The 22,168-nt window shown below is 37.7% G+C and overlaps 2 protein-coding genes across 2 annotated transcripts; one reads left to right on the forward strand and one right to left on the reverse strand.

The window, feature by feature from the left end:
• Window positions 1-2,973: 2,973 nt before the first annotated feature.
• On the reverse strand, window positions 2,974-4,007 carry LOC113298060 (ESCRT-related protein CHMP1A-like). The gene has a single exon (XM_026546715.1). It carries the CDS (start codon window positions 3,836-3,838, stop codon window positions 3,227-3,229), a length of 612 nt encoding a protein of 203 aa, XP_026402500.1. The 5' UTR covers window positions 3,839-4,007; the 3' UTR covers window positions 2,974-3,226.
• Window positions 4,008-9,961: 5,954 nt separating this feature from the next.
• Window positions 9,962-14,260, forward strand: LOC113295049 (ankyrin repeat domain-containing protein 50-like). Its single transcript, XM_026543409.1, has 6 exons — window positions 9,962-9,968; window positions 10,071-10,210; window positions 10,566-10,652; window positions 10,766-10,885; window positions 11,680-12,060; window positions 14,000-14,260. The coding sequence occupies exons 1-6, from the start codon at window positions 9,962-9,964 to the stop codon at window positions 14,258-14,260; spliced, it is 996 nt and encodes a 331-aa protein (XP_026399194.1).
• Window positions 14,261-22,168: the final 7,908 nt, after the last annotated feature.

Consider the following 22,168-nt stretch of genomic DNA (forward strand, 5'->3'; position numbering starts at 1 on the left):
AAAGTATGAATGTTTACCACCTTACACAAGGCCATCCTCACAGACATCATCACTAGCACGAATCAATTCTTGTACTCTGAGCTTGAACCACCACCTAAGCCAAATTCCTCCTTTGCACTCGCACCATCGGAATCGCTATTGTCGATCTTCTAGCATCACCACAAACAATTTCTTCATATAATTTATACAAGTTTCTGCATGACTTGTATCAAACTACTTCGTCGCCATGATCACTCATTATTCCACCTTCGTAGAATACTTCTACTTCGACGCATGTCTAACACTTGACATTGTTTAAACCGAGCCATTCAAACAATTCCAAACGGACTTAACCAACTCCAAGAACCAACAATCTTGAATCCTCCTCCATGTAGACAAAGCATGTTGCAACCTTCATATGTTGTGTATGAACGATTGTCACCTAGCACCACCATGATTCAAAACATTCTCCTGACAATATTTGCAGATGCTAGTTGAATCCACAAACGATTTTCTCTTGCAAAGGAAACACCTTCAACACGAATCATAGTCACACCAAGCAAAGTTGTCGAATCTTTCTTGATGTCGTCTCATTCTTTGTTCGGTCTTGATTTACTCATCATCTTCACGATCTATATCATTCTGCTACGAACCAAGACTTTCTCTTCTTTGAAACCTCTTGTTCAAATTACTGAATCACTCCCATCTTTATCCACCTTCACCGCACCACTTGTCGGGAAACCGAGGTTACGTTAATATCGAACCAGCATATTTCCATAGAAGTAAATTCCACGAAACATCCTACTTTAGATAACTTAGCTCGAATCCTTTACTTACATCTTTAGATTAGCATGATCTAATAATACTAGCACGAATATATAATCAATACGATAATAGACAATTACACACGACACAAAGATTACGTGGTTCACCTTTGTAGGCTACATCCACGGCCAAAACCACCTCGAGAATCTTCATTATCATAACAAGTTATTACATCGACACACATCACATAATCAACTAGTTATGTAACCCACTAGCGCTAGACGTTAGAAACAATAAGACATATTACAAAGAGTTTATCTCTTCCTTTGTTCTTCTTCTTTCATAAACCTCCACCGCCATGGTTGCTTCGACTTTAGACAAGAACATGAAGAACATCATGAATTCTAGCTTCCCCCATATGAACCCTAGAAACCCTAGATTTCTCCATACTCGTTCTCACTACAAGTCTCGCTTCTCACATGAATTTTGCCCCATCACCCACCATCGTAGGACACAACGGTTGTGACACAATCACTCTCATAAAGAGAGAGGATTCTACAAGAGAATTAACCAAGAGAATGGATTTCTACTCACAATATAAGCCCTCTTATATAGTGGACAAATCCTTGCTCCCCAAGTCTTAGAACTCCTAAAAATAGACTCACACCTTAATTAGGAAACCCCTAAACTTGAAAAACACTCCTCCAAACCGTCATACAAGTTTCCTAATCCAAATAAACCTTGTAGACATTCCAAACCCGAAACTGACCTTTAGCCACGGTTTTGACAGCATTAGATCACTATTTCGGCTTCAAAATCTGTCACCTAAGTCCAACTTCAGCCATCCAATTTTGTATACGGAACAAAACCCCAACAAGTTCATGATGTCTGCAACTGTTGCCCATCTGTGAACCAACTCAAGGGTAGTTTACCCTTGCGATGGTGACTGGTGAGTTCATGATGTCTGCAACTTTTGCAAGAGTGTACCCAATAGTACACAAATTTGTATCGCGTAAATATTTACAATGCCCATATCTATTCATCATCTGCTGACTAAAAAATCTAATCCTCATTCTATTGTATTCAATCCAATATGCAAATGCCATAGCTGAGAGGTCGCCCTAACTAGAAGAATCTCTCCCAAAAACAAATCTTAGCACACTTTCCTGTAATTTAATTCCTAAAATACTCAAAACAAACTGTACACAGGTCACAGCTCACCATGGGCCAAGGAGGCATGCTGATTCAAGCTCTATGTACTAGTTCACAGCTCATGTATCATCTCATTACCAGTTTACCACTTTCGTTTTTTCACTATACTTCACGGAGGATGTAATTATATGACAAATACATGCAAGGAACCCAGTACATGCCTAGTTTCGCATGATCCTAAACATGCATCGGTGATCAAGGCAAGCCCCCCGCATTTTACCGAAACCCTGCTAGGCCAGAAGTTTATTTTGTTTTTAATCTATTTGGTGACAACTCATCTAATGTCCCGAGGGTATCTTAATTTTCATGTTAGCAATGCAATAATAAAGACGTAGCACCACTAGAATATTAGGCGAAAAGTTTCAGAAAAGCACTTGTGCTGAAAGAACAATTCAAGACACTAGTTCTGTCTGTGCAATGTGTGATAACAATAATATATTGAAAGTTCAGTAATGGTGTATATTCAGTTTGTCAAAGAAACTTACATGACCCTGTTACTAATTTGATGCACTTCTTGGAGAGAAAAAATGGAAAAAGTAACTAAGCATTCAAACAACAGTGCCATCGGAAATTGACAACAATAGTGCATTTGACGGTCCCAATGAAGAAACTGCCTTGCACAAACTGAAGGATGCTGTATTGTGATAAGGAATGATAGCCAGCCTGAAACCCCTATTGGTATGGCTACCAAAATTCAGTTTATACTGTTTTACATACTTGAATAATAAACAGGTAGGATATTATTTTACTGGTTGGGACTGATTAATGACACTACGAGTGAGACACCCACTATATATATATATGCCTGAAAATCTAATACAGCATGTTAGATATTGAAGGCAGTCAGTCTGAGCTTAGCGCCAGGCATGTTTTCCCCTATACAGTTGCCTGCATGTTTATAAAGGTATGTGTTGTATAGTAGAGAAATATGAGTTTGAATCTTTCACGACCAAGGTAAAAAACCAATACTCAATCCAAACAAACAATAGAAGAACAAAAACAAACAAAACACAATCAGAAGCTGAAAGATAATCAGTTATTTAAATTACAATTCCTAGACCAAAAAGTTTCACAATAATATGTCAAGCAATTTACGAATCAGATATTGTATCAAGTTCAAACATAGATTCATACACATTGTTCTAGAAAACATGTTTAACACTGAAATCATAGTAATATCAGCAAATTTGTTGATAGATTATATACATCCTATGAAACAATAGGAAGGTGCCCATCTTTGAAATTAAAAGATCAGTAGTCTTGAATTTCCTTACCCTCTTGCTTTCAGTTCAGCAAGACGTCTTGAAAGATCATCCTCGTCGACTTTCTCCTCAGTTGCAGTTGGAATTGCATGAGCAGATGGTTGTGGAAGGCCAACAGACACCTCCAATCCATAATCATCAGCAACCTGTTGCATCAAACTATTGACTTCTCCTTCAGGTGTAGATAAAGAAGTGCTTCCCGCCATTGAACTTTCCATAAACTCAGCTTGAACTTCCATATTAACAAATTGCTTTTCAAAAGAATCCATAGTTTCAGACATTTTCTGTAAATTCCCAGTAGTAAGTGATGATTCTAAGGATTTAACAATCGATCCCATAGATTTAGTGATTGTACCCATCTTAGCCTGTGTATCAAGACGAGAAACAACAGCATCAAGACGAGAAGCTAAACGAAGGTAATTCAACTGTTCACTACGTTTACGAATGGCGTTCTCAGCATAAATTCTTGCCCCATCCATGTTCCCTTTCTCGATTGCTTTTTTCACTTTCAGCTTTTCTGATTTTTCTTCTTGGTCGCACTTTTTTGCCTGACGTTGCAGACTCTTTGATGTAAATTTGAGTTCCATGATCTGGTTCATTAGTTTTTCTGCGTTACCCATGGCTATAGGTTGGAATATTAATCTACTAATTAATTGATGAAACAATCAATATTTAGATCTGATTATAACAAAGAGTTGGGGTTTCGATACGAAAAATTTGGGTTTTTTTTTCTCTCTTCACTTTTGAGGTTTTTATTTCTGCGGAATAAGAATAAAAGAAGCTTCTTCGAAACGAGGACGAAATTTCCTTGTCGATCCCTTTATGAAAATCGGACATACTACTCGGCATCCGACTAGTTTTTTTTTTTATTTAGAAAAAGGCCTTCAGAAAGGCTAATGATCCCCTCAACTGCTGCTACCCAAACAGGAGGCACATACCAGTACATGGATGTTTTGTTTGTTTTTTCCCATTGAACTAACTCATGAGCTACAGAATTACAAATACGAGGTTGAAAATTAAAGATACAAGCTACTACTTTAACAAAATAACAGGATGTCTTTAAAGATAGCATCCGTACGAACATCTCCATCAAACAAGCCAGCTGAAAATTGTTCGATGAGATTCTTTGCATCACTTTCAATGATGATGTGTGTCAACTTCTGTTCCAAAGATTTCTTCAGGACTACTGGCGCAGCGTATCAACGGTAACTCAGCTCAATCTAGAAATTTAGGTTAAAATTTCCAGAGACCTGACTTCTTGAATCGAAGAATTGAATCAGATTCGATGCAAGGCTCTCGAATTGATGACAGAATCAAATCAATGCAAGGCTTTAGAGAAAAACTCTAGTTTATTATCTCTTAAAAACTGAATGACAAAAACTATCTTACAATCCCTTATTTATAATAACCTAACTTTCCTAAAAATCGAGCATCTAAAAAAGGAAATCATAAAAGAAAAGGAAATCTAAAAAAAGGGCCAAAATTAGGAAAGGTTTCAAGATGCTGCATCAGGTCCCGCCGGGATAGAAGGATTCGACCACGAATCTGGAACTGGATCTGGTGGAACAAAACGTGATAAATAACGAACATTGAAGTCATCCGAAGTGTTGATGTTTGCTGGAAGTTGTAGGCGATAAGCATTGTCATTAATTCGTTCCACGACCGTGAGAGGACCTATTTTCTTTGCCTTGAGTTTATTATAAGCATGAGCCGGCATTCGATCTTTAGTGAGAAATACCCAAACTTGATCACCTACTTCGAAGAGAACACGACGGCGACGAGAATCAGACGCAGCTTTGTACTTTGAGGAGGATGATTCGAGATTGGCAATAACCTGCGTATGAACCTTATGAATGTTGTCTACAAAATCATCAGCTACACCATGAAGACGTGTACGGTCTGGAAGAGTAGATAAATCCAAAGGACCACGAGGGAGAAGACCATAAACGACCTGAAATGGACTGAACCCCGAACTTCTATTTAGTGAATGATTATGAGGAAGTTTTGAATCCCAAGTTTTAATAGAATCACCCACAAGGCAGCGAAGCAAATTCCCCAAAGATCTATTGGTCACTTCTGTTTGACCGTCCGTTTGAGGATGATAAGCGGAGCTCATGTCAAGGATGGTTCCTAGTAATTTCCATAAAGACCTCCAAAAATGACCTAAGAACCGAGAATCCCGATCAGAAACGATGGAAGTTGGCAATCCATGGAGTCTGTAAACCTCTCGAAAGAAAAGTGTTGCGACTTGGACTGCATCTGTTGTCTTTTTACATGGAATGAAGTGTACCATCTTGGAGAAACGATCAACAATGACAAAGATTGAATCGAAACCCTTTTGTGTACGAGGAAGACCCATCACAAAGTCCATACTGATGTCTGTCCATGGTTGTGTTGGAATAGGGAGAGGAAGGTAGAGACCGGCATTCGTGGCATGACCTTTTGATGCCTCAATGCAGGCCAAAAATAAGACTGAGAAAGTAAATGCAACGTCCGTTCGCGACCAATGTGACCTTCATTATGTGTTTCAGCAACAAGTTTAAGACGGAGGCTGCAGTCTGGAATGCAAAGACGACTGTCTCGAAAAATAAAGCCATCATGCATAGTGAAATCTCGAGAAAGACCATTTTGAACGTCAAGAAGAACTCGACTAAAGAAATCATCAGACTCATACAAATCAGCAAAGGTGGAAAATCCCGGAACTGAGACATGAAGAACACTCAGCAAAGAATGACGACGACTCAGGGCATCGGCAACTCGATTGGAAACACCTTACGTGTGTTTGATAACAAACGTAAATTGTTGCAAGTAAGATATCCATGATGCATGACGAGCTGAGACTTTATCTTGACTATTCAGGTGTTTTAAAGCATCATGATCTGTGTAGAGAACAAATTCTTTATGGAAAAGATAATGTCTCCAGTGTTTGATTGCTTGAACCACTGCATAAAATTCCACATCGTAAGTACTATAACGTAGACGAGCTCCAGCCAGCTTTTCACTGAAGAAGGCGATAGGCCTATTGCGTTGGCTCAAGACAGCACCAATGCCCAACTTAGAATCATCACTATGTAGCTCAAAAACTTGAGTAAAATCTGGAAGAGCTAGTATAGGTGATGATAACAATTTTGTTTTAATGATCTCAAAAGTTGTAGTTGCTTCGGTAGTCCAAGTGAAGACACTATCATGACGAATACAATCAGTGATAGGTGCCATCAAACCGCTAAATTGCGGCACAAATCTTCGATAAAAAGATGCTGGACCATGAAAACTTCGAGTTTCAGATAAAGTAGTAGGAGTAGGCCAAGATTTGATTGCTTCTACTTTGACTGGGTCGACGGCTACCCCTTATGCTGAGACGATGTATCCAAGGAAGTGAACCTCAGGAGAGCCGAACTCACACTTCTTTAGTGTGACAAATAGTTGATCTCGACGGAGAACAAGAAGTACTTCTCTCAAGTGTGCAAGATGTTTTGTTAAGGACTTACTAAATATGAGAATATAATCAAAATAAACGACTACAAACTTACCTATGAAGGGCCGAAGAGATTGATTCATAACGCGCATGAAGGTGCTTGGTGCATTGGACAAGCCAAAGGGCATGACAAGCCATTCAAAAAGTCCTTCTCGAGTTTTAAAATCCGTCTTCCATTCATCTCCTGGACGGATTCGTATCTGATGATAACCACTTCGAAGATCCAATTTAGAGAAAATCATTGCAGCTCAAATTTGATCTAATAGATCGTCGAGACGGGGAATGGGAAATCTATAGCGTACTGTAATTTTATTTATAGCACGGTTATCGACACACATCCTCCAAGATCCATCCTGCTTTGGTATAAGCAAAGATGGGACTGCACACGGACTCAGACTTTCACGTAAATATCCCTTAAACACAAGATCCTCAACTTGACGTCTAATTCTTCATGCTCACTCGGACTCATACGATAATGAGCTCGATTAGGAAGAACAACATCTGGAATTAGATCAATCTGGTGTTGAATGTCTCTGAGGGGAGGAAGGCCGGGTGGTAACTCATTGGGAAAAACATCCTGAAACTCCTCCAATAGTCTTTGAAAGTGTTCTGGAGGTGATGGTAAAGGCTCTCTGACAATCGAATTGATCAATATTAGAACACATCCCTCTTCTCGAAGTGTCTGTTCAAAAGCCTTTTGCTGCAAGAGAAGGACTGGAGCTGATGGTGTGTGCTGTTTCTCGGGCAAAGAAGGCTGTAGAGTGAAATTGCGATTATTGTAACGAAAACTGTAGGTATTACGATAGCCATCGTGTTGTACTCGAAGATCAAATAACCAAGGGCGTCCTAAGAGTAGATGGCAAGCATCCATCGGAGCAACATCACAATGAATCTGATCCTTATGTGAATCACCCACCGAAAAATAAATCAATGCTCGTCGAGTTATGAGTACATCGGTTTTCCGATCCAGCCATGCCAACTTGTAAGGGTTAGGATGTAGTTCTGTTGATAATTGAATCTTTTTTACAACTTCCTCAGCAATGACGTTTTCGCTACTTCCAGAGTCAATTATGAATTTGCACACCTTGCCTCCAATAGTACACTTTGAATGAAAAAGATTATGTCGTTGAGGGTTGATATCTGTTCCACGCGGATCTAAACACACACGTCGCAACATTAATGCCGGTCCACTATCAGCTGTAAGAACCTCCACTTCATCTTGTGGCTCCGCAGCTTCCTCATCATAAATTACTTCAACGTCATTACCAGCAGTGTCAAGGAGGAGGCCTCTTCTGTTTCTAGTGGGGAAGTTAGACTGCCGGTGACCTATATCTCCACAAGAAAAGCAACGAAGTGAGTTTGGTCGAGTTTGCCGATTTTCAAGAGCTGGAACAATGGGTGTGTCTGCTTTGACAGAAACAGCATCATCTGTCGCAGTCGGAGTGTGATTTGGTCGAGAAGAACGAACAGTAGACCAGGATGATTTAGTTTGTGCCTCAATAGTTAAAGATTGTTGATGTGCTTCTCACAGTGTCAATGGATGGAAGAGATTGATTGTGTGTTGAATCTGTTGTCGTAATCCTGCTGTAAACCGTGCTACCATTTGACGCTCAGAGTCTTGTATATCAACTCGATTGAGAAGTAAAAAAAATTCAGTGGAGTAATCAGCCACAGATCAGGTGCCTTGGCGGATGGTATGGAGACGCTGAAACATAAGCTGGTCATAATTGTAAGGAAAGAATGTTTTCTTAAGTTTCGATGTAAGTTTATCCCATGACATGATCTTCGGTTTTCCGAGAGTGCACGAGTTGTCTTCAATTGTGTCCACCATGCAGCCGCTCTTCCACGAAAATGCATCGTTAAAACAGGAACACATCGATCCATTGGAGCTCGTTTGAACTCCAGAATTTCTTCCACCGTGACTATCCAATCGAGCAGTTCTTCAGCCGAAGAATTTCCATGAAACTCTGGTATCTCGGTTTTGAATCCTGTTTCCCAATGATTATCCGCTGCTGCAATTTGGACGTTGTCTTGTGTCAGGGGACGGTTGTTGCGTAGATTTGCAAAGGGGTTATCTATTTCTGAAAACAGGTTTTCTTCGTTGTCACCATCGTTACTGTTATTATTATTTTCATGTTCAATATTTTCTCGAACTGGTGGTGGTTGTTGCTGAACAGCAAGGGCTTGGAGAGTGTTAGTGATCGTGGCCATCTGGGCTTGTAGCTCAGCAATAACATCTCGGGTGATTTCTGCTTCAGTATGCAATGGTGCACGACGAGGTCTTGGCATCGTGTTATCAAACAAGGAACGTAGTTGGCTCTGATACCAACCTGGCGCAGCGTATCAACGGTAACTCAGCTCAATCTAGAAATTTAGGTTAAAATTTCCAGAGACCTGACTTCTTGAATCGAAGAATTGAATCAAATTCGATGCAAGGCTCTCGAATTGATGACAGAATCAAATCAATGCAAGGCTTTAGAGAAAAACTCTAGTTTATTATCTCTTAAAAACTGAATGGCAAAAACTATCTTACAATCCCTTATTTATAATAACCTAACTTTCCTAAAAATCGAGCATCTAAAAAAGGAAATCATAAAAGAAAAGGAAATCTAAAAAAAGGGCCAAAATTAGGAAAGGTATCAAGATGCTTCATCAACTACCCAAATAGCTCTGGCACTGCCATTTATTCGTATATCCTGTCTAGAGTGTGATTATTTGAGGCCTATAGATTACTTCATCGGCCCAATAGGAGATTATAAGAGGTGTCTAAATTTGCTGAAATTACCAATTTACCCCCTATTAACATAATAAGAAGAAAAGGGATATTGAATGACGATCTGCTTGAATCACAATCTCCTAAGGTTAATTCACATGACATGTCTATGATTTTTTGTGTTTCCATTATCTTTTTATTTTCTTTCTAAAAATTGATTCGTGATTTGTGAGATAAGGGTTTCGATTCATTTTTGGATGTACGAGTTTATTATTGAATTCGGGTTCTCTTATACTAAGAAGTTGAATTGATTTTGATGAAATGAAATTTCTTCTAGGGTTTTGAATAACATTTTTTGTTGTTACTGTTCTAGGGTTTTGAATTAAATTTGTAGAAATGAAATGAAATTATTTTTATATGATTACGAACCCATATTCCCTAATTTCTCAATCCATGTTGTTGTTACTTGTGGGTTTCACTGAACTCAACTTCATTACCAGTAAAATTACCTTTACTTTTTTTTTGGTACTTGCTAGTGTCGATCACTAAGCTGCTATGAAAGGTAGGTTGCATTCCAACTGATTTGGTAACTTTTCAAATCTCTTATGCAGACATTTTAGAGTAGCCTAAATGAGGCCTTGATAAGTTATTTATCGTGTTGCAGGGCATAAAGATGTCTTATCCTTGTTTCTTTCAAAGGGCAGTAATGTGGATGCAAAGAATGATTTTGTCTCACCGCTACGATATGCTGCCACTTTTGGCTATCACGATACAGTTAAAATTCTTCTGGATCATGGTGCCAATGTGAGTAGAACTTATTGGTAATGATCACAGCATATGTTTCATTTTTATTCTGAATTAGAAAACTATTTAAAGACAAATCTTATATACACGATACAGTAAGCTCTTTTGATATAACTAGATGCATACATTTCCAGTCATGTTGAGTTGAATCTCTGCCTAATGTTATCCTCCACATTTTTGCTCTTCAGCTTACTTATTAGAATGCTAGTGTGATCGTAATACACATCCTCTTTACGCCAGTATTTGTTACGTGGAAACAACATAGGATCATTTCTTTTACTTCCGCAGTTCCTTCTCTTTTTTTTTCCTTTAAGCAAGGGGGTCACTGACTTTACCTTCTGTTTTATCTACGCAGCCAAATTTTGTCTTCCATGATATATTTACTCCACTTCATGCATCTATTTATTCCCATTCTTGGAAATGTGTGGAGCTATTACTGAAGGTAAAAATATTTTTCTACATTCTTGTTTGACTTCAGTAACATCTATTTAGACTAGTTCGTAAATATACCCTATATAACTTGCTCTTGTAAATAAATTATTTTGATTTCTGTAGGCAGGTGCTGATCCAAATGGTGGACCAGATGGATTTAAAACTCTTCCATTTGCTGCGGGGAAAGTGCAAATCATCAAGCTGCTCGCTGAAGCTGGTGCAGATCCAAATGTTACAGATATAGTAAGCTGATTTTACTGTGGTCTTTTACTTATATAAACCTATAGTGGTAACCGACTATTTGACGCTGCTCACTCCACCAACATATGTCTCAATATGGGACTTACTAGCTAGCTACATGGATATTAAAACAATCATCATTAGACAGACTTTGGTAGTAAGACAAAATCATGTACGTATGCAACCATTAAGACTCTCTTATTGTCATATAAGCTCCAGCTAACTGCTTTCATTAGTTTCTTGTTTCCTACAGTTAATCAAGGGAAAAAACTTGAGTGTCTAGCATTTTGTTTAGCTACGTTTCATCCGTTTTGTTTTCAAAGCTTTGCGAAATAACACTTAGGCATGTCATGTCAATCATGACATTTCAATGACGTCTTTCTATCAATGGACATGTATAATATCTCTTGTAATTTTTCTTGCAGTTGAACATATATTTGCACGAATCCAATTATGGTGTCATCTTATTTATGATGAAACCAAAATTGGTTTCATCGTATTTATGATGAAACCAAAACTGGTTTCGTCTAATTTTTGCTAATTTTTGTCGACGAAACCAATTTGTTGGTGATATAATAATATTTTGTTTTGGTGAAACCAGTTTTGGTTTCATCTAATATATGACGAAACCAATTTGTTGGTGATATAATAATATTTTGTTTTAACGAAACCAATTTTTGATGGTGATACGGTAATTTATGCTGAAACGAGTTTTGGTTGGTTCTAATTTTGTTTCAATTTTTTTTTTACTTTTTGTCGACAAAACCAATAAGATCTCTGTTAAAATATTTGTTCAGCAAGAATTGGAAGTAGAGGTCAGAGAAAGCCATCATAGCTGTCAACCAGTTCTTCCACCTCCCTCTGAGCCTCCATGTCCGGAACCCATAAATAACTCAGCTTCAGTATCAGCTTCACAACCTGATTTACAACTAGACAATGGCAGCCATGCCGAATTTCCAACTCATCCAGCAACAACTAAAGTGAATTCCACGCCACCTTCTTACAATGATGCTTTGCAAGATGCAATGCTTCAGCAACCTGTGGTTGTAAACAGACGTGTATGTGGAAGTGTTGCACGTTTGTCAGATTTCAGAAGCTTGGGTGTTGTTCCAGACCGCAAGATTCATCCCTCGCAAATTGTTCCTTCCAGTCCTTCTCAGACTTCTCAGACCCACATTGTAACCAGTTTTGGTTTCATCATATTTTTTCATTTTGGTGATGAAACTAGTTTTGGTTTCATCATATTTTAGCCATGGAGATGATGGTGGTGGTGGTTTGTGGTGCTACTGTGGTGGCGCTGGTGCTGGTGGTGGTCGAAGATAGAGGTGGTCGATGGCAGCAGTGGAAGGTGTCGGCAGTGACGGTGGTGGTGGGCGGCAGCGGTGCGGGTGGTCGGTGGTGGTGGTGGTGGGCGGTCTTGGTTCTTACGGCGGTGCGGCAGGTGTTGGCGGTGGTGCTGGTTTTGGTCGGTGGTGCTGGCTGGTGGTGGTGGTGTTGGTGGTGATGGAGGTGGTGGTGGAATGGCGGTGAAATGGTGGTGGTGGAGCGGCAGCGGTGCTGGTAATTTATGGCGGTGGTGGCGGTAGTGCAATGTCGATGGTGGCGCGGTGGTGGTGGTCAGTGGCGGTGGTGGCGCGGTGGTGGTGTTGGTGGTCAGTGGCGGTGGTGGCGTAAAGGTGGTGGTGGTGGTGGTTTAAGGAGGTGGTGGCGCGACGATGGTGGTGGTTGACGGCGGTGGTGGTCAGTGGTGGTGGTGGTGCAGAGGTGATGGTGGTTGGGGGGCGACGGTCGAGGCGCGGTGGTGGTAGTCGGTGGCGGTTATGGTGGTGGTGGTCGGCGGTGGTTGATGGCGGTGGTGGTTAGTGGTAGTGGCACCGTGGTAGTGCTGCAGGTGGTGTGTTGTTGGCGGTGATAATATGATAAAAATTAATTGTGGGGTTCATTTCTGTTTTAATTGGGGTGATTTAAGTTAGAAGGGTAATATAGACAGTTTATGTTAAATGGGGTTTTTGTGAACACTTTGTTCTGTTGGAGTTTTTGTACATGGATAGTGACACCCTTGGGGTTGTAACTCGCGGACTACCCTATTAAATATAAATACTTCCAATTTACCCCCATTAACTCTTAATAATAAAACCTAAATTAAATCAGATTCAATTCCTAACTTAAAACCCGATTCTTCTTCTCCCTCATTTTTCTATTTTGAAACCAAAAGAATGTCGAAACGAGTGAAGCAAGCCAGGAACAGGACTCTTCCTAGTTCGCCAAATCCTGGATTTGGTCAAGGAATTCGACATTCGACATAAATCGAAGAACACAACGGTTGAGGAGGAAGAACAATCTTTTATCGCACACCAAGAGGAGGAAATGGTCGAATCAGGTACTTTTCTATCAACCCAATCCTCTAAACTATCTAAAGTAGGTTTCAGTAACATGCAACCGCTCAAAATTGAAAAACATGAAATCAAATTTTTCTGGGTTTATCATAATCAGATTATGTTAATGTACGAGTGAACCGATAGCTTATGGAAGGCTTATGTTCATGTACACAAAGACCGATTGTCTTGCATGTGTTTTCTGGTTCGAAAAATTTGAACCAAAATCGGTCAATGTTGATGTCCACATAGCCCGATTCAGTTATGGTAGGAATAACCGTTTTTCTGTAACTTTTTTTTTGTTAGAATCGGAATACATGTGTATCCACAAAAACCGATTGTGTACCCTTCGAATTCTTAATTGCTTAGCCCATAATCGGATTACATGAGCACTTATAAAAACCGATTGTTGATCTGTTATGCTAGAATAGGAATTTACATGTATATCGAGTAAACCGATTGTTCTAAGAAAAAATGCCTAATTTTTTGTATCTTTTTTTTTTGTTAGAATCGGATTACATGAGCATTTATATAAATCGACTAGTGATGTGTTATGTTAGGAATCAGATTTTAAATGTCTGTGCATGGAGTAAACCGATTGTGTACGTAGAATTCAAAAATATGCATTGAATTCCATTATTGTTTGTCACTTATCTCCGTATTCTACATGCCAAACAAAGGCAAACAACAACGGCAAGCCGAAAAAAAATATAAGAGAAAAAATGACTTTGATTCTCCTCAGAGTTTGGGACCTCGTCGAGAGGGCGGTAAAAATTTGAATGCTTCCCGCCGAAGGGGCTCGGGGAGTAAAGCCAAAGGGATCCGCATCAATGACGCACCACCTCAAGTGGAGCAACCAACACAAGAAGAATATGATTCTGATACACCTACTAAAGAAGAAGGTGGTGATAGACAAGTTGCTGAAGAACAAAGTGATGAGGAAGAAAGTGGTGGCAAGGAGGTCAATGAAGAAGAAATTGGTGGTAAAAAAGTTAACGAATAAGAAATTGGTGGCAAGGAATTTTATGAAGAAGAACGTCAGGATGAAACTGATGAAGAAGAAAGCGAGAATGAAGTCGATGAATAGATAGGAGAAGTTTAAGAACAAGTGCAAGAACAAGTCCAAGGAGGAGAAGTTCAAGAACCAGTCCAAGGAGGAGAAGTTCAAGAATCAGGTCAAGCAGGAAACGCTCAAGAACAAGGTAAGACATACGGTAAGAAAGATGGTCCAAAGAAAAAGAAAGGAAACCCTATGCCCCGCCCGCTAAAGATGTTTCCTCGTGGCCCTAATGATCCTATTACGGGTTACTCGGTGATGGAGGAAAGTTGTTATGAGGGTATAAAGAGAGTTGGGCCTCTGTCGTCTACCATACAATAATAACTACCTATAAACCTTATACTGTGTAACATAAAAGTTATTATCCGTGTAGTGTTTTGATTATTGTCCATCGGATTTATTTTGTTTTATAGGATCACAAGGATGTCTTTCGTCGTATGAAGCCAGGAATGTAAGTGAGTATGATGAAGAATTGGATACTGGAAGCAGCAAAATCGACCATTGGAGAAGTTGAAGAAGTAGTTAAGCTAGTCAAATCTACGGAGTTGTTGCCGGCTGTCGATAATTTGGTACTTGGTTATGACAAATCTCTTTGTTCCGCCTTTGCCGAGTGATATTACGGGTAAACGGGTACTTTGCATCTTCCGTTTGGCGAAATGACGATAACTCCAAATGATGCGAAGTTCATTACCGGGCTAAGCATAGAAGGTAAAGACGTGAAGCACAAAGAATACGCGCAAGAGTTTGACTGGGACAAGATTTACGAGTTCCAATTGGATGAGGAGAAGACCAAGTCAGAGATGCTAGTAGGCCTAGTAAAGCAGGGGATATTTAGTCTCGCATCCTGTCATTGTGTTGTTGAAAATGTAATCTTAGTGAGGTGTTTTACATTACTTTTTCTTATATAAAACATGGCTAGTTTTGGGCCTAGTGTGATTATTTGGGGCCTATAGATAGAAGACAAAAAAAATATTTTGAAGTAAAATGGATAACCCCTTATCCACCTATTTAACTTAATGGCAAAATTACCCCTGATTAATTAGTGCTAGTTTGGGTGATTAAGTGATGTTTAATCAAGTTAACCCTGAAATCAACTACCATTAATCCATCATCAAAACTTGAAAAAATTTTGATATATTTTTTTTAAGAATCTCGACCCATATTCGGTTTATGTTAGTGCAATAGTAAAACGATTCTGGGTCGAGTTTTTTCAATTGACGAAGAAAACCCATAATCGGTTTTTGTTAATGTACACATAAACTAATTGTGAGAAAAGAAGCTTATATATGTCCACATAAACCTATTATGCCATATTTTCAGAAACAAAATATTCATTACATAGTTTTGGAAATTAGCGCATTACATATATAGGACAATTCAGTATGTGAATTCTTTAATGCGACACATCAAATGTTCGTCAATGAACCTCCGAGTACGACGACACAACACCAAAAATTCATTACAGTGAATGAACTTCTTTTCTCCATTACGAATTCTACATAGGCCGTTGGATCGTTCCAGCTGCAATTGAATGAATTATTACATGTTAGTATGCAAACATTAAACGATCACATATGTACAAAAATATCTAATTACTCATTTTTTTAAGAGGAGAAGCTTGTGGATGATGGTCGTTCACCATTTTTCTAACTTTAACATACTCTCACATCGAGCTTTTTATGTATTGGGATCGTAAAGCTAAGTCTCTCCATTTGCGGTTTTTTGGATTCATGGTGCGCTCATAATAGAACCCTTTAACTCTTTTCCAAAATATTGAATATAGTTCATCGGGATGTTCGTGGATGGCGGGGATGAACGATTTCACGAGCTGCATATCTTCTTCCGGATCACATTCCATTTTCTAGGCTCAGGGTGTGATGTGGGAATGGCTTAAAGAGGTTGTATTTATATAGAAAAGGTTTCAACAACTAATTTTTTCGAACTCAATTCACACAATCGTATTTTACAAATATCCACATAAACCGATTCTGTCCTAGCAAAACCATATAAAATCTTCCTCGCCATAATCGGTTTTTAAAACTGCACATGTAACCCGATTCTTGGCAGTAAAACTTACAGAAAAATTGCCAATTTTCCTTATGAGAATCGTATTACATGGAATGCCCACATACAACAATTCTGGAGGTAGTCAAAATTATGTCTTTTTTTGTTTTTTCAGAATCGGACTTTAAAAGTATCCTTATAGACCGATTCTGAACACTTACAAACCAGGTGAATGAAATTTTCATAATCGGTCTATGTGGTGCACCCTCAAAACCCGATTCTGAAATTGTTCCCCTATAAAAATGGTAGAATCAGATTTTATATAGGTACATGTAAACCGATTGTGACAGAAAAACTGCCAAAATTCCATAATTTTGGCACACAAATTGTAGTTGGTTCCAAGAAAACACGAGCAATTTTCAAAACAAACCAGATTCAGTCATTCATAAACTAAGAAACTTGAGAAAACTTGAACTAAACAGACTAACAATTCTAGAATTACAACAAATGAGTTCACCAAATAATACAAACATCTTGGTGCTCTTCTTCTGATGAAACCAATTAACAAACCTGCAAAAAGCAGGAGAGTTAGGATCAAAACTTGATCCATCCATCTCTTAGAGTTTTTATCGTGTGGTAAAGAACCTATTTTTTCCACACATAGCAAACCTTTCCTGGTCATGTAGTTATAAGACATGCAGATCTGGAAGAACTAACTATTTTCAAACCTACTAACACATCTGCAAAATGCAGGAAAGGGAGGATCATATAGTGATCCATTTTAAGTAACTAAATAATTGAAAAGAATCTCAACTAGTACTCATTAGAGATTTAGTCCAGTTTGATCTTGGAGTTGAATCTGTTATGTTTCGTTGTTCTTTTTGTGATTGTTGTAGCTGCTTATATGATTGTTGTTGCTAATGTAGTGATTGTGGTTGTTTCTTATGTTGCTTCTACTAATCTTGTTATTGTTGAAAAGTAAAAGAAAACTATTGTCCAAAAAAATTGGGTTTGTTGATGAATCTTATAGACATGAGAGATTTTTCATGTAAGCAAAGAAGATCTAACATCTCTATGAATTAAAACCTCAAAAAAAAAAAACACAGGGGAAACTAACAAACCCACTTTTTAAACATTTAAACCTAAAACCAGAAGAAAAAAAAGGATCATAAATATGATAAATCAATAGAGGGAAAGGAAAAAGAAAAGGTTTGCTCTGATCTGCTCCCATGGCCGATGTAAGAAAACCACGCTATATTTTTTGACAAAATGAACTCTGAATTTATATTTTTCAAATGCGTATGAAAGGTGGGTCTTCTCTAACTTTTGAATTTGGGTCTAAGTTTCGTATTTGGACTTCTAACAAAGTCTGTCGAGCATCGCCAAGGCAGGGAATCAAAAACATAATATTGCAACACTTTTTTGTCTAGTTTTTGATATGTACTTTTTTGCATCCATTTTCTTTTGTTTGCTTTTGATTTTCTCCAACTGGTTTTGTTGAGTTTTACATTTTGAAATTGCAAGGTTGTCCTGGTTATCAAGATGGAAGCATAAAATGTAAAGCGAATGAGATAGGTTTGTGTTCGATACCCGTTGATAACCCCTACAATTTGGGTTAATCCATGATCCAAATTTTGGGGTGTTTTATTCTCTATCTCATGCGATAAGAGAAACCACTGTGAAACGTGTGTGCTAAGATTGTTGTAAGACTGCATTCTTACACTTTTCAGCTTTGATATGTTATATGGCGAGGGCCATAAATCCCAAATGGTGAGTCGAAATATTAAGATAAAAAGACGAGGGTACCCAAATATACCTCAATCTAAAACTTTTCAACCTATAAGTCCTTTCTCCGAAAGTGATTGTCTATGGACTGAGTCGTGACAGTACAACAAATCGGTTCACACTTCGTGTGATCGTCTATGGATACAAGATCGAGACAATACAACAATGAAGTATGTTTACTTGATAAATGGTTCGGACTTAACCAAACACAATAGGATTACCATCAAGTAAATAGGAATTAACGTTTGTGTATTTTACTTCTAATTATAATAAAAACAATTATAATTGCGGAAATAGAAATGTAAAAGACAGAGAAAGATTTTGTTAACGAGGAAACCGTAAATGCATAAAAACCCCGGGACCTTGTCCAGAATTGAATACTCTCAGGATTAAGCCGCTATACAAAATCAAACCAACTTAGTATAGTTGAGACCAAGAAACTAAACCTATAGTTCACCTAGTTCCGTCTGTATCCCTGCGCCTCCAACTTGCAAATAAGTCACGCACTTGGAACATTTCCTTTTGTTCGTATTCCAAACAGTAAAGGAACAACAAATCTGTTCGGTAACAACTCTTTTCAACCAAGTGGTATGAGTTCGACAAAAGGCTCTTTCATTTGTCCCAATAAACTCATTTGTCAAGTCCTTAGATCTATCCAATAACAACTACCAAAGTAATTGTCAAGATTTTGAAATCAATACTTTGAATCACAAAGAATTGTATTGATGCCGATATACTCAACTGATCAATCCAATCTACCACAAGGATAAACCAATTATAGTTGGATCCTCTTTACCCGAAACAAGTATTGTGCACACCAAAGATTATGAACTCAAATCAGAAATCTTCAAAGTCTTCTTTGTCTTCAAATCTTCTTAGATCTTCAATAAACACATGCACACAATCAACTTGAATCTCTTGTGATCAATCACACACAGCACGGAGTCTGTTAACAATGGATTATCACAAGACGTCTTTAGATCTACAAACACTCTAAAGATCCCCGTCGAAACTTCGATCTAGTTTGAGTGAATCTTATATCAGAAGAGAATATTCTCAAGCATAAACAAACTAGGTGCAATCAAAGTTCAACAACCGTTAGTCAATCAAATCAATCGAAAACTAATAATAAACCGTAATTATCTAGTTTCCCACCAACGGTACTAATAGAGCTTCTCAATCCCAAAGAAGTCTTTAAACCGAGCGGTCGTAATAGATTTCGCCTAATCAGGTTACTCTCCTCTCCGAATAGGCGGCTCCACCAGTAACAACACAACTAGGTAGTTTTGCTGGCTCTGGGGATTAGTTTGCTCGAAATGCAAACTTTGATATTTATAGACCAAGGAAATTTGGTCACCAAGGAATTTCCAAAATCGAAAATATTCTCAAGATATGCAATATATATTCCAAATTCGATTTCCATAATTCTTGGAAATGCTTTGTCCAAATAATGACCGAAAATCTCTTAGAAAAACTCCAACTAGTAAATGCACATTACTAATTTTTATTTTCTAAAGATATGCAAAACTAACAACCTTAATTAAAATATTTTTAATTTATTTTCGATCCGGGATTCTCCTTTATCTATTAAGGAATATCTTTGAACAATAAAAGATAAGCGTTACTGCACATGTTCAAAGTATGTCGACATCTTTAGTTTGTAAGTATTGTTTCATACTTACATTCTTGGAATCGATTTGCCACACTTCCAAACAAGTTTAGAATTGGTTCGTCTGTCTTCCAAGAACTATGTGATTGATTATCCTATCAAACCACCAAACATGGGTTTCACGGTTCTACCAAAACAAGTTTCGGTTCTACCTCCATGTAGGTACTGGAAGTAGTCACACTAGATTTACAAAATTTGGTTGACTAGGTACTAGGATCGGTTCCCACATATATATGGTATCTAACTTGTATTTGTTGCGCATGTCCATAGGATCGGTTCCCAATGTCTAAAAACGTGTTGCACATGTTCATAGGATCGGTTCCCAATATCTAGAAACTTGTTGCACCTCATACAAGGATCGATTCCCCTCTTGTGATCGGTTGCACCTCTTACTAGGATCGGTTCCCCTTTGCCTAGAGTTGGTCATACCAATAACACTAAATCGATCATACCATCTCAGGTGATTACTTAAGATCGATTTCACTAATAAAAGTCATACCAGACCTTGTGAATAGTTTTACCAAGAACATAAACAAGTCATGAGCGGTTATACTAATCACACATATTGGTAGTTCAAAAGATATGCAATGAATAACAATACCAATAAGCCTAGTGATTTCCCTTTCGATTCACAAAACAAGTTCATGAATTTACTTCCTTTAAGCGAATGTAAAACATTGTTTCCTAGGATGAAATCTTCACCTCATACCCATACATAATCACAATAGCATTTAATCGATTATGTCGATGTCTTATATACGAAGTTAAAAAGATAAGCATTATACTTCGTATTGTATTCCTTAATACTTCGTATAACTAGAGTATAATCATTCATAGCTTCGTAGTTATGTTTTCAATATGCACGACTTGAATGATACGTTAGGGAATGAAATAGTTCAGGTCAAATATTAATAACCTCAAGTGGAAGGATGATGTTGTCGTTGTAGCTCTGTACTTCTTCTCATTCTTCAAGTCTTCACGTAATACTTGTAATGTCTCATATCTTAATACTTTCAAGCTAACCTATATGAAGTTGACTCTAGTACATAATCAAGCGACTATTTAAATGAGTTTTGATTCACTAAAATATGACAACCAAACTTGACATACCAACACTTGGTGGGTTCAACCGAGCTATGTTCCAACATAAGACCTTCAAGCCCATTATATAAAATACATAGATGAACATTTCATGTTAAGGAAGTGCCATCTAGATCCCTGCCCATTGGTGGCGGTTTCGCGGACAACAGGATGTAGTTAAGGTCGTCAGAAAATGAGATTTTCAACTGTAATTTTTAAAAGTTCAAACTAACTTACAAAAGACAATCAGCAAAGTTAAAATCCTTTTAATGTATTAAATGAACCTTCTAAGAAAGTAAAACATATGTATAAGTCTCCAACATCAGTTTCAATGGAACCTTTTAAACAAGATACATATAAATAAGATACAGAACAATCTACTCTTTAAACTAGAAAACTCCTAGTCGTCTCGTCCTTCGATAAAATATGCAACAAGTCTATTGGAGTGAGATGACATCTCAATAAGCATACTTTCCCGTCTTCAAAGGGTGTGGAAATGTGTTAAGTAAAACAAAGGAAAGATACGAAAATAAAAGGGTAAGTGTCAACTTAGAATATGAAAGATTAACTTTAAAAATATCATAAGTACTTCATAATTGATATTGACTTCAATAAATACACCGATGATCAAAAGATAATGACAATATTTCAGAGAATGACTATAAGAGGAAACTGTAGAGTCAATAATCAATCAAAATAAAAAGTTTCTTATGAAATCAGTTTCTAATTTTCATAAATCATAAAGTCAAGTTCATGGCACGATCGAGTTTCCTTGGTTCGTGCTCCACCTCTCGTGTTTCCTCGGTACAAACATAACTACCATCAATGGATGGGGAATCAAGAGCCCTTGGAATCATTACCTAATATATATTTTGTCAATTTTGGAACATTTCCAAGTAACAATGAATCATTAACTCATCCTACAAAACATTTCGCTTCGTATAATTCGGTTTATAATTTTCAACAAAATCAACAAACAACTTTTTCAATTATTAGATCCCTCAAATCCATTGGTAATAATACTATATGATGATAAATCTCTCACAAACATTTTAACAAACAATTCAATTTCCATAAAGTTCTAAAGAGCAAACACTTAAAATCATACTCAAAATCATACATTTCAAGTTTTATAAATTTCTGAAGAACAAACACTTAAAATCATATACTCAATTTGGTAGAAAATATCCAACAAAGTACCATCGTATATAGACATGATTTGAAAAAAGCTAAATAAGAGAAGCAATGAAAATATAAAGAATCAATATCATAAATTTTAGATATCATCACGAAGAAAACAAGATGCAACCAAGATT

This window comes from Papaver somniferum, chromosome 7 (genome assembly GCF_003573695.1).
Source record: "Papaver somniferum cultivar HN1 chromosome 7, ASM357369v1, whole genome shotgun sequence".
Taxonomy (NCBI): domain Eukaryota; kingdom Viridiplantae; phylum Streptophyta; class Magnoliopsida; order Ranunculales; family Papaveraceae; genus Papaver; species Papaver somniferum.